This window comes from Papaver somniferum, chromosome 2, assembly GCF_003573695.1.
Source record: "Papaver somniferum cultivar HN1 chromosome 2, ASM357369v1, whole genome shotgun sequence".
NCBI lineage: Eukaryota > Viridiplantae > Streptophyta > Magnoliopsida > Ranunculales > Papaveraceae > Papaver > Papaver somniferum.
In genome coordinates this window covers 101,276,052-101,290,113 of record NC_039359.1, presented here as the reverse complement: position 1 = coordinate 101,290,113, position 14,062 = coordinate 101,276,052, and the positions used below count along the sequence as shown (strand labels likewise).

Sequence of the window (14,062 nt, the reverse complement as noted above, 5' to 3'; positions counted from 1 at the left end):
GTCTAACACAATTTCCAAAGTAACTAGCATAACGATTACTAATACTTTTTCCAGACAACAATTGACATACTCTTCCAACTTATTATTTTACTTTTCAAAGAAATATTTATAGTCTCATTATAAATTAACACCGAGGAGTCCAACACGCACAGTCCCTATTGTTATTACGCTTCTGATGTTATGCCCAGCATTTCGAAACTCCCAGATGCGTTATTTGTAATGCAGTGACCGGTTCGTAAAACTTCACACCAGTTATCAGGATCGGTCACACCAGTTACCAGAATCGGTTACACCAATACCAGGACCGTTTACACCAATTACAAGGATCGATTATACAACACTCTGTGATCGGTCAAACCAATTACTAGGATCAGTCACACTAATTACAAATATCGATCAGACCATCTCATGGTGATTACTTAGGATCGGTTATACCAATTAATAAAAACAGTCATAGAAAATCATAAGTCAGGCATTGTGATTAGTTATACCAAAGTTAGGATCGGTACTACCATCTCACACATATTGGTAATCCAAAGATTTGCAATGAATAACAGTACCAATAAGCCTAGCGATTTCCCTTTTGATTCATAAAACAAGTTCATTAATGTACTTCCTTTAAACAAATGTAAAGCATTGTTTCCTAGGATGAAATCTTCACCTTACCCATTCACATAATCACAATAGCATTCATAAGAATATGTCGATGTCATATCTACGAAGTTCAAAAGATAAGCTTTATACTTCGTAGTCTAATTGCATAATAATATGATCATACAAATATGACCATGTCATATCACTAGAGTATCATACAATACAATATATATATAGCATCACAATTATGTTTTCAATATAGCATAACTTGAAAGATACGTTAGGAATGAAACATTTCAAGTCAATATTAGTAACCTCAAGAGGAATGATGATGTTGTCGTTGTATTTCGCTTATTCTTCACATTCTTCAGGTCTTCGTAGTAATACTTGTATATCTGAACATTCCTAGTCTTTGTAGTCTAACCTAAACGAAGTTGACTCTAGTATATTATCAAGCGACTTTAGATGAGTTTTGAGTCTCTAAAATATGACAAACAAACTTGACATACCAACGCTTGGTGAGTTCAACCGAGCTATGCTCTAACAGGATGGCTATGTACCAAGTTCACATGCTTTTGCGAGAACGAATCTCATAAGTTACACCATAATGGTGCAATTTTAATCTCTAGTCAATGCTCGACTTGCTAATTGCATCATAATGGTGGAATTTCGGTCTTAACCAGCATCCCACTTTCACGATGCACCATGATAGTGCAATTTCTGTTCTGGGCCAACATGTCCTGGACGTGCAAAACAAGCTTGAGATGAAGCTTCATCTCATCCAGTGACGCATCTTAGAACATGCATCATGCAAAAAACACGTATGTTTACATTTCATCTCTTTGATTTATCTCTGGGCATATTGTATCAGTGCGCCTCAACTGCTGGAGATAATCGAACAAGAGGACCAGACAAAAAATAAACAAAACCTACCAGAAAGACAAATACAACTACTAAAATTTCAACTACTGGTAATTCCACGACATGTAAATGTCCGGCTGATACGAGAGTGAATTCCACGACATGTAAATGTCCGGCTGATACGAGAGTGACAAATACTTGCAAACCCCAAAGCAATCGATGCACGATACACCCGTTCCTAGCCTTAGCCTTCCGAAGAGTAAACCGACTTAAAAGGAAGAAGAATGTCACGCTTTCCCGAAAAAATTGTAATTTAGCCTATGTATTTTTTTGCACCGTTGACATCTTATCTTTCCACGGCCACACAAGGTTACACCGCTTCCATATATTTGTTCAACATCTACGGTTTAATCCCGTGTCACGTTGCAACTGTTTTTAGCCTGACCCAATTGCTTCCTATCTTAAGGTTGTGCATCATTTAGTCATTCTGCCCTTTCTTCTCTCGTTTAAAGCCAACATGTGCTGGTGTTTTGACTTCTGAGTAAAAATGTCGGTCTTTTCAAATATCCGTTGCTTTTCTAGGCTTCCCATCACTCAATGCCCTATTCTTTTTCCACTCTATGCACGTGGTGGGAGACGTTATTTTGACATTTAGACTGCCAACAGTCAAGGACGACGTCGCAACTCACCACCAAATTGAGAACGATCAAGAGCGTCACAATCGAATAAAAAAATTCAAAGAAATCACCTCCCAAAGCATGTTTCTTTCACTACTTAAATTCTTCCTAGTCCCAACCACTCAAAAGATAATCAATTCTATATAGCCTCTTGTGTACATTTTGTTCTAGTGATCATGCTGTGGCTCTTGTCGCATACCACCTTCTTCCCACCTAGCTAAGCCCTGCTCACGCCTGGTGCAATTTCTGCTGCATTATTATTCATTGAAGACAAAAACAAGAGTTAGAGAAAAAAAGGCATCGTATGCTGACAGAATTCATTGAATTTTTAGTTGACATTTTCATTATACAAGTTAGGAAATTCAACACGGATTCTTCTAAATGCTGACGGTGGTGGTGATTATTAGAAAAGCTGCAATAATTTGTGCTAATATATTGGAAGGATAATGCCCTCAACTAATCGTTTGTTTTTAAAGAATTAGATTGCAGTTAGGATCTGCCACTAATGTTTGCTCTCTGCATAAATAAACACAGAACACTACTGTAGTGCAAAGGGAGATGATCTTACGGATACCTGTAAAGGCATGGGCATTTTTCAGCGAGAAAAGAAAACGAGAATTCTTGATTTTAAAATACACTGACTGCAGTTATTCGACTAAAAAATGTCAATAAGGGGCGCTGCATATGGGTGTTCCATAAACTTGTAACACGACCCCAAAACTTGAACCAAAAGTCAAACATGTTTTTTATAACAATAAAAATGGAATAATTGAGATCCGTCTGAGTGAATTTCTCTCTTTGGCATGGGTTAATTAATCTTCTTTATGGAAACTAATTATTTACTTGGTTTGCTGATCTCTGCTGAATTAAACAATGTGAACAAAGTCTACTTCGAAACTGATTTAATCGGCTGCACTCCATATTTGCGGGGAAACTATTCAGAAATGTTAGGTGCTGTGGACTTTCGTATATGCTATTTGTAGATTCCTCTAATGTAAAAAGTCGTTATAAGGCTATGTACTTCTCTTGGCAAGCTCCTTGACAGTTTTTGCTACTTCTTTCGTCGCATACTCGCATGATTCTACAAAAACCAAATAAAACGATCAAACCGACCAAATAACTTAATATGATAACATAATCAATCCTATATTCTTAACCCCTTCTGGTTTGGTGGGGAGACTGGGGTCGGATGCCATTACTTGATTAAATTCTTAGTGTTTATTTGGAGTAGTACACTACTGATCATATATGTTCGTTGCAATTAATGCAGCTAGAGAGTGATGTCGTCTAACTAATAGGCCAAACAATTATTATGTTAAGAGTACAGTTGACTCAGGTTATGTTGATTGAGGTCGATCCATTTGGAGACGATTCCCGGCCAATATTTGTGATGTAAATCAAGGTATCATTCCGTTTTAATTTTTTTTTTAATCTTTTGCATATTCTACGGAATATAACGAGCCTAAGTCTTTTTTTTTTTGAAGCATGCCTAAGTCAACGTGTTCTTTGGTTCTAAAATACCAACACTGCTAATGGGGTGCCATTTTCATTGGGATGTAACAATATACATATATGACAAAAAAAAGTGTTGTTTTTGGGTTGGTACACCCCAAGCAAAATAGTACCCCCGTTAACAGCCTTGTACAATACTAGTGATATTTTTGATGGAGAGTTTTCTAACATGCTTAGAAAGACAAACTAACGATAGTTTAATCCTGCATAGAGTTGTGGTGCCCACGGTTGATAATTTCCTAATTACATGGAGTACTTCCACAAAAGAAAGTAATCAATTCTTCCATTTTAGAGCATTTCCATTGGTATTTTGGTATCTAAAAAACTCAGATATCATGTGAAATTTTAAAAGCTCTCACCAGAAGATCGCTTTCAATGATAATTTTAAGTATCTATATACTTGATTTTATTAAAAAATTTGCAGTTGTGTGGTCTTGTGATTCCGATACTTTTAAGTTTGTTTTTCCTACTATCATTTGTAGTAATTGGGAGGCTTTTATGGTTGTGTAATTCCCTTTACCTTGTGTGAAGGTTTCTTCTTTTTAATATAACATTTTTCTTCGGAAAAAAAAAATATTTAAATTGTATCGAGTTAGACAAAAAAAATATTTATAAGCTCGAGTGCGAGTCTATTTGACCAAACGGAGGTTTATCAACACTCAGGTCACAATTAGTTAATTACCGTCGTTTTTAACTCCCTATTTTATTTTTTATTTTTTTGTGAAAATATCAAATAATACATATTCGAAACACCAATGGAGATAATTTAACATTAGTGTATGTTATATATCTTAAAACTTACTGGGCTGTGTCGATAAATTTGTCTTTTTTTCTTCCTAATTTTCAACTAGAAACCTATTCGAATATAATTAAAGATGTCGTGAACCTATATTTTTTTTATAGAAAACCCTAACGTTATACTCCTTATTATTTTCTTTTGTTAAGGGTGAAAAAAAATAGGAATCATTTGCCATCATTATAATAAGACTATCAACCACAATTTTAATTGAATTGTCCTAAAACATTCAGATTTGACATGCAATATGAAAACTGAACTCTTGACTTTGTTAATCAAAATGATAGCATTCCACCCCCTCTTTGTTTTGCTCCAAAAAAACCCAACAAATAGCAAGAATATTATGGGCCGGATATTCTTACCTCTGCCCCTGTCACTCTTCTGAATTTTCAGGCTAATAATTCATGCAGTAGAGAGTTGGATTGAATCCATCTTTGAATGAAGCCGTCTAGGAAATAATTCCATTATTCTGTGATGTACTTGCAGTGCTCCACAATATGGAGGACCCATCCCCAATACTTGCAGAAGATTGTTGCTTCACATTTTGTTTGCATTTCTGAAAACTTTTCCAAATGCCTCTGCCATGGTTTAGAAGTATCCTTGATTTATAAATCTTCTTAGACATCTTTCTTTTTCACTTGAATGACTTTTTTCCATAGTGAAAACTTATTTTTATGAAATTCCAAGTCCACTTAGTTATTAGAGATTGATTTGTGTTTTTCAGACTTCTAATAGCTAAACCGCCAAATTTCTTGCGCCTACACATCTTTTTCCATGAAATCCAACTTATCTTCCTTCTAACTCTTGTACAGCTCATACAAGGTTTCTCATAATTTTAACGAGAGCTTGTTCCACCTTTACTGGCATCTTATACAGTGACATATAGTAACAAGGGGAGAGATGAAATGGTATTATTTGTAAGAACTGTTCATCCACATTTTGAAAGAAGTCTTCTTCTCCATGGAGCCAATATTTTTTGGAACTTCTGTATAATGTCATCCCAAAATCCAAAATTGTTGCAATATGCCCCAATGAGCATTCTTAAGTATTTGAGTGATAGGTTTTTTATCTGACATCATAAAATTGCATCCAAGTTATTTACTCTTGAGTAAGATTTAATGCTTACTCCACCTGACTTGGCTACTTGATTTTCGAAACAGTGAAATCTACATAAATTAGCAGTATTATTGGATTCTTCATCATTTTTTCCTTCGCATCCAAAAAGATGAATGTGTCACCTGCAAACTACAAATGAAACACAAAAATATTCTGGTTTATTGAGAAACCTTTAAAGATGTATAACTCCACGACTCTTTTCACATGTGTTTAAATATCAATGATATATGAATTATTTTTTATGCTATGTTATACCGCCATATTGCGCATATCAATGGCACTTTTAATATTAGATAACTTTTTTGAGAGTGTTCTATGTGAAGATGGTTACAACATCCTTATATAAGAGTTTCCACCTTTCGTCATCCTACACGAGGAAGAGATGCGATGAAATTTCTTTTGGAGAATAGCAAAGTCTAGAGAAGAATTTATTGAGGACATTAAATCCATCTTATGCTACATTGTTTTAACTTGGAAGTTTTTTTTTTTGTAACGCTTCAACCAGAGATGTTTTTTCAGTTAAAAATATTTTATTCGTCATTAGTCGAGGACCTTATAATCAATGTTCAATTATATATAATGTATTTATTTCTTTTAGAACAATGAATGTAAGGGTAATTTATTGTTAGATATCTGCTTAACGTTCAAATCAGGATTTCGATACTCATGTTTTTCAAAATTAGAAGTTCATACCTGATCAAAATATTAATAGTCAAAAGTTATCTTTATTTAGTTACATTTTATTTTCTCTATAATTACATAATTTATTCTTTATACTTTTCATAATTTCATTAAACCAACATATTTCATTCGGTGTTAAATAATTTTTTTTCTCATGAGTTTCACACTAAACAATGGCATGGAAGTATATACCAATGGTTGATTGTCTCTCTTTTGTTCTTCATCGAAATTTATTTTAATTATCACTCATATTTTAGGTATAGTTTTATTTAAAAATATCTTTTTAGTTTTAAATGAAGATAGCTTATTCTCTACATCTTTCTACCTTGTGCGCGATTAAATTGGATCTCTTTCATTATCTTAAATCATTCTTTCTGTAACAAGATGGACCTTCTTTAGTTGTTCCCGTTTTGCCACTACAGCCATCCAATATTACGGGATTTTTAAGGGAATTTGTACGGTTATCCAATAACAATTAATTTTTTAGAAGGTTATACGCACGCTTTAATTCACAATTCTTTTCAACTCTAAAGCCAACTGCGTTCAAAAGGCTTTGGTGTGAGTTTAAAATACATCGGTATTATATACTAACATTTAGCGAACCACTGTCGTATCTGGGATATTACAATATGGTTACCATTAAATCAACCTTCTCGAAGAAGCTTATTCAAATTAGCAAAATGTCACTAGCCCTCTGAAAGTTCGTAACACCCCAACTAATTATTGTTTACATTTTAGGAGCCTTCTTACACCTCGAGAGTAAATCCGCTTACACTTCAGGAGTACACGTCAAATAGGGAAAGATCAAATATTCTTAATGATAACCCATATCTCGTCACAATTAGGAAAGGCGACATTAATCCCCAGAGATAAAATTTTATCCTGCCATATTTAGGAAAGCCAACATTAATTTTCAAAGATGACTCCAATTGAATCAACTCTAGGACCTAGTTAGTAAGTTCGCGAATGATTCGCGAATCATTCACAAATTTTTACGTATCACAAATTTTACCGTCTTATTCGCGAATGTTTGTAATTCCGAACTCAAGTCGCGTATTAGGTGGCATTCCCGGATTATTTGCGAATCGTTCACGAATTTTACGTATCCCGAATGATACGTCCGTTTAATTTGCCATAAATTCTTTAGCTTTTACGTTTTCAAAGACCCTACTTTTTGGGCTTTACTGCCTCACGAGCATACACGACCCAATATTAGAGGTATTGTAATTTTTATGAAACAAAAATGACTGAAGAGATTTGAAGGTGAAGGTGAGAGAGATTTCAAACTCACTAACCAAGCATCTAAACCACCATATGACGTCCTCTTGGATGACTAATGTTGTATATATAATTAATATCATCATATTAAGTTTATTTTTTCTTTAAATAACTCACACATATGCATAAAATTGATCTATGACCTTATAAATACAAATTATTTGTTATATAGATACCGAATTTTCAGAGCCGAACTCACATTTATAAATCGAATTATACACGTACGTATGCCGTTCCGAATTACTGACGAATCACGTCTCGTTAACCGAATTTTGGACCGAATCTGGATTTTACAAAACCGTATAATACTCGTACGTTTGCCGTTCCGTACGTTTATCGAATCCCGAATTGCTAACTAGGCTCTAGGATAGCTAACGCCAATTTCCAAGGATAACTCGTATCCATTAATAAGTAAATTTCAATCATGGATCTCGATATTAAACAACCCAAAAACTGGCTTTAACTTTAATTATATTAATACTATACGTATAAAACTGCATCACATCCATTTTCCCCCGCTAGATTAACGATGCAATATTCATTGGATCACAATAATTTCTTTTTATCATGCATTTATGGATAAATTTCAACAGAGTGAATGGCACATAGAATCTGTGGTATTATATTACCGATATAATTTTGTCCAAATATGTTGCAACCCAATTTATTACATATTAAGTCCAGATTGCTACCACTACAAAACAGGTGGCTTATAGGGACGACCATTTTTTCAAAACCATCCATAGAGATGGTTATTTGGGACGTTCATGGTCTGACCGTCTCTATAGGTCACGGAATAATTAATTTAAGGCTATTTTTAGGCCGTCCCTAAAAGAAAGTATGACAAAAAAGTATTAGTGACGGTAGAATAGGGGACGGACACGAAACCGTCACAAATGCTTTTTGGGACGGTTTTAGGGTTTTTTGGGACGCTTTTTGGGCGTCCCAAGAGGCCTTCTATTTTGTAGTGTACTATTAAAAATAAAGAGGGATGATTTACATATAATCTTATATGGACACTATACGTAAAAGATTGAATCAATAATTTTACGTACCCAATTTTATATGGACCCAATTTTTTTGATGATATATATATTTTATTAAACTCCAAATTTCTACCAAAAATGAACATAATTCGATATAACAAACTTCGCCATGTATGAATTTTAATTCCAACCGATAATTTTTAAATATGTTATACGGATTGTACTTTATTTAACTTACAAGAATATGTTTATATTTTCCCAAAGGTTTCATTTCACAAATATAGATGATGACAGTTTCAGCTCCTTGGAATAAAGAATGATTAAACATGACCGTAGTACCCCAGCTCACAGGACGACTTAAATTTGCTCCCTCTATTATTCTCTACTACTACTACCAAAACCGGCCCTTTTATTACTTCTCACATGCACTCCACTCTCTTTCTCCATCTGTCTAAAACTGTCTCACACTTAACATATTAAAACTAGTTTCCTCTCTCTGTCTCACTCGCTTCTATGTGAAGTTGCCAGCATCTAGTCATCCGCATATATAAATGCAGCATCTCCCCGCAACTTCTCTCAAATTCACAAACAAAACTTAAGCTAGCTAGTGATTAAGAAGAAGAAGAATCTCTCTTCTTATTTCTAGCTATCTTTAAGTATTTTTTCTTATCAACTTACCTTAACAAATTTCAATATTATAATGATGATGATGAAGAACACTAGTGGATCATTCGGGTATGCACAGATAGAGAAGGAAGATCCAGAAGATATGAAACACAGAAAAGCTCAGTTCATGATTTACAAAACTATGAAAAAAGCTGATGTTGCTGTTTCTTCTTCTTCACCATCGAGTAATCCAATAAGGATTAGGATTTGTAGGTTGAAGATTAAGTTTGGGAATAAACTGAAGAGATTGAGAAAGAGCTTGTTATACAGCATTTCATCAACGGTTAATACTAGAGTTTGTGCTTACAAGCAATTCATCAATCAGTTGAAGAACTTGAAACGTTTGGTTCGTACTAAACAGAATCTGCCAACCACTACTACTAAAACTTCTCATCAACCAATTTTCCTTGCTTCGTCTCTCATCTAACTAAATCTTCGTCAAGCTTCTTTCTCTTTTTTTTCGTTTTCGTTTTTTTTTTGGTTCTTTTGAAATTTCCCTTTAATTTTACTTTTGACTGTACTTAATTACATATACTTACAAAGAAAATATATGTGATCCGGATATATGTAAGATTTGTGTTTGGGAATATCTTGTTTGTGCAATTATGTTTAATATAGATGGAAAAAAAATGTACCAGTTTCTTTCCTTTCTAGCCTCTTTTTTTTCTTTCTTCAAATAATGAAAAATCCACATGCTTATCTATACTGAATTGAATGTAGATATTTGAGAGAGTTTCTTGATTATATAAATTTATTAAAGTTCTGTTTTATCCTTTTAATTTAATTTAGAAACAATGGCATTTTATTTGGAGAAAAAGAAATGACCGGCTCGACGGCAACAAACAAGATCTATGAATCTACCTATTGGTGCAACAAAAGTTACAATATGTACCCTATGCTTGCATTCAAACATTTTTGGAAGATTCCCTTTGAATTCTCTTATGGGTAATCAGGGGGTAGTGGTAAGCAATAGCTAAATTGGTTTTGTTTTCAACTCTCTTGTATATTTGATGTCACCTCTTGTTGTCTTCATTTTTAAATGAAATTTGTCTTTCTTTTATCAAATAAATAAATCCTCATATATGTACAAAAATATAGATTTATATTTAAAATTGCTTCCAATCATTATGTATTTCATTTAACCATATATAAAAATTAGATCGTTGTAATCAGGGATGTCCCTGTGGAGTTTTTGCCCTAAAGCAGACCCAAAAATCTTGTCCCTTTTTCTTAACAGAATTATGATCGGGATTTTTATAAGCTTCTTCAATTTCATTTCCATAATGAAAATCCAAAAGTAGTTAAATAGATCACGAGTTCCTCGAAAATAGAACTGCAACTGAATTTATATCTTATTCCGAGACCCTAAATAGATCACTTAAACATAAAAAAATCTTAGACTAAACTAAAACCCTAAAACTTACCTTCAGAGATGGAGAGAGATCAAACACTTGAGAGACATAGAGAGATCAAAACTTGAGAGAGAAAGATCATTTAACTATTTCAAAGCATTCAAATATCTTACCAACACCAACTGAAATCGGTATTCAATAGTTGAAAAATTACTTCCGCAGGTTCATATTCGTCCCAACTTTTTTCTCAGTTGGTAACCTAAATATCAAAGAAGACTCCTATTTTGTTGTCCCCTTGGTCTACTGCCCCAAAGTGGAGCTTTCCTTGCTTCCCCACCGAGGCCGGCCTTGCTGTAATTTAGGTGAAAATGCCAAAACTTTTCCTTGTTATATTCTGGTTTTTACTTCTGCGATGGGTAATTTGGGGGTTCTGTGAAATGATGGAATGGTTGTTTTACGCTTTTCTCCCTCAAGCTTGGATAAGTTGAGGCGGAGTCTCTACCAAGCAGTACGTTTGGACACCAAGGAATTTCCAAAACCGAATATTCTCAAGATATGCAATAAATGCCCAAATCGGTTTTCATAATTCCTGGAAATGCATTGTCCAAATATTTACCGAAATCTCAGTAGAAAATCTCCAATTAGTAAATGCACATTACCAATTTTTATTTTCCAGAGATGTGCATTTAATTGCTGGTAATTAAAAGCATATAAAACTAAAAACCTTACTTAAAAGATTCTCAATTTATTTCGGTCCGGGATTTTCCTTTAGTTATTAAGGAATATTTTTGAACAATAAAAGATAAGAATTGCTGCACATGTTCAAAGTATGTCGACATCTTTATCTTTGTAAATCCTTTTTGATGTTTACAATCTTGGAACCGATTTACCACACTTCCAAACGAGTTTAGAATTGGTTCGTCTGATTTCCAAGAACTATATGTGATTGATCAAATATCAATTATCAAATCACTAATCATGGGTTTACTGTTCTACCAAACACAAGGATTAGTTCTACCTCCATATGGTTACTGGGACGGGTTACATCAGTTACCAGGATCGGCTACATCAATTACCAGGACTATTTACCATATATTCATGGTATTACTTGTGATCGGTCACACCAGTTACCAGGATCGGTAACAACAATTACCAGGACCGGTTACACCAATTACAAGGATCGATTACACACTCTTTTGTGATCGCTCACACAAATTACTAGGATCGGTTACACCAATTACTAGGATCGGTCACACCAGTTACGAATATCGATCATACCATCTTAGGTGATTACTTAGGATCGGTTGCACTAATAAAAGTCATACCAATACATAAGTCGGGAAATGTGAATAGTTTTACCAAGATACATAATAAATTATGATAGGTTGTACTAATCACACATTGTACTAATCACACATATTGGTAATCCAAATATATGCAATGAATAACAATATCAATAAGCCTAGCGATTTCCCTTTCGATTCACAAAACAAGTTTATGAATGTGCTTCCATTAAACGAATGTAAACATTGTTTCCTAAGACAAAATCTTCACCCATACCCATACAGATAATCACAATAGCATTCATACGATTATGTCGATGTCTTATATACGAAGTTCAAAAGATGAGCGTTATACTTCGTATTGTAATTCCTTAATACTACGTCTATCTACTAGAGTATAATCATTCACAGCTTCGCAGTTATGTTTTCAATATAGCACGACTTGAAATATACGTTAGGAATGAAACAGTTCAAGTCAAAATATTACTAACCTTAAGAGGAAGGATGATGTCGTCGATGTAGCTCTTTACTTCTTCAGATTTTTCAAGTCTTCGAGTAATACTTGTATGTCTCATATCCTAATAACTTTCTAGTTTAACCTATACGAAGTTGACTCTAGTACATAATCAAGCGACTCTTTAAATGAGTTTTGGTTCACTAAATGACAACCAAACTTGACATACCAACGCTTGGTGGGTTCAACCGAGCAATGCTCTAACAATCGATGAGCCCAGTTTACTTGTTAAACATATCATTATTTTGTGAGTTATCTTTTTAGTAAGTATATACAAGTATGGATATAAATCAACTTATGTTTAACTGGTTTATTATTCATCACATGTAGCTCTTTTGTCGAATTGTTCTCAACGATTGTCAATATCTTTTTTGGGGAAAAAATATAATGACGTGGTTAGAATTACATTACCTTTGACATCTCGACACCATTTTCGTTATAAAAACCCAAATGACAATGGATTTTGAAACTAATTTTTTAATGACATGATTCTCTTATAAATCTCTACATTCCCACCAAAAATTAGTAATTTCCAAGACGTATAAGACCACCATCTACCACTTTGAAAATCAACCACTAAAGACTAATAGTTAAAATTAAAATTTATAGATGGTGGAGTTCCGTATCTCGGAAAGCGCTCATTTACATTAGAAAGTTAGATCTTTATAAAAGAAACATATCATCCTTTGGAAAGATTGTAAGAAAGATTGCGGCAAGATATAAAATGCACTCATTTTTGTAAGAAAGATTGTGCATAGATATCATTATAATGTCATTCTAACTATATCGTACCGATCCTTGCCCACTTCTTTTTAATCATCCTTTGAAAAAGAAAGTACAATCATGCACCTACTAAAGAAAATTCAGAAAAAAATTTTGTAACCCTTTTGAATAGGCAGCTCAATATTCACATAAAAACCATGGAAAATAAGCCTCAACTTTTAATTTCCAACCTTTTAGACCAATAATAGGATCTCTACAGCCAACCCAGAATAACTGGACTATTAATTTTAGGGATTTTTGAGTTTCCCCCCTAAATGAATTAGTAATGTGACTTTCCCCCTAAATTTTTAATATTAGTAACTTATCCCCTAAACTCAAATTTATACCAAAAATGTCCTTGACCATTTAACCTAACGCAATATTCATGGATATATGAGTTAACATTTATTAAAAAATTAAAGACAATGCCATGTACGGTACGTATCAAGCCAAGAGCTTTAACAAGTTACCATTTCGACCATAGGTTCAAAAAAATCTTGAAAGTTAATGTTTTCTGTATGTGTCCTTTGGAATTTGATTATTGGTTCCAAACAAAACATTGTTTATACCGACAAACAATGTCTTTTGAGGAAGTTAACGGACCAACAAAACTTACAACTTGGAGATTGAGGAAGAAGGGTAATGAATCCATTTAACAAAAACGAAAGAGATTTTTCTCACCCTCCCATGAAAGATTTTGCTAACTTAGAGCGTCCACAATGGTACGATCATAACCAAAGATCAAAGACCAAAACAAACGATCAAATTTGAGAGTAGTCTGGAGTGTGACGTTAAGGCAGTGGAGTATTTTTAGTCGAGCGGAAGTATAATGAACGCTTGCATGTGGAGCGTTCATATAATCTTCGTCCCGAAAAGGCGTTGATATAGTTTACGCTCGTTGTGGGGCGTTGTTAAAGAATACGCTCGTTGTGGGGCGTTCATATAGTTAACGCTCGGAGAAGGGACGAACATATAATCTACGCC

General features: G+C 34.0%; 1 protein-coding gene across 1 annotated transcript; it reads left to right on the top strand.

Annotated features, from left to right (window-relative positions):
- Positions 1-9,204: 9,204 nt before the first annotated feature.
- Positions 9,205-9,594, top strand: LOC113351686. The gene has a single exon (XM_026595629.1). The coding sequence runs from the start codon at positions 9,205-9,207 to the stop codon at positions 9,592-9,594; it is 390 nt and encodes a 129-aa protein (XP_026451414.1).
- Positions 9,595-14,062: the final 4,468 nt, after the last annotated feature.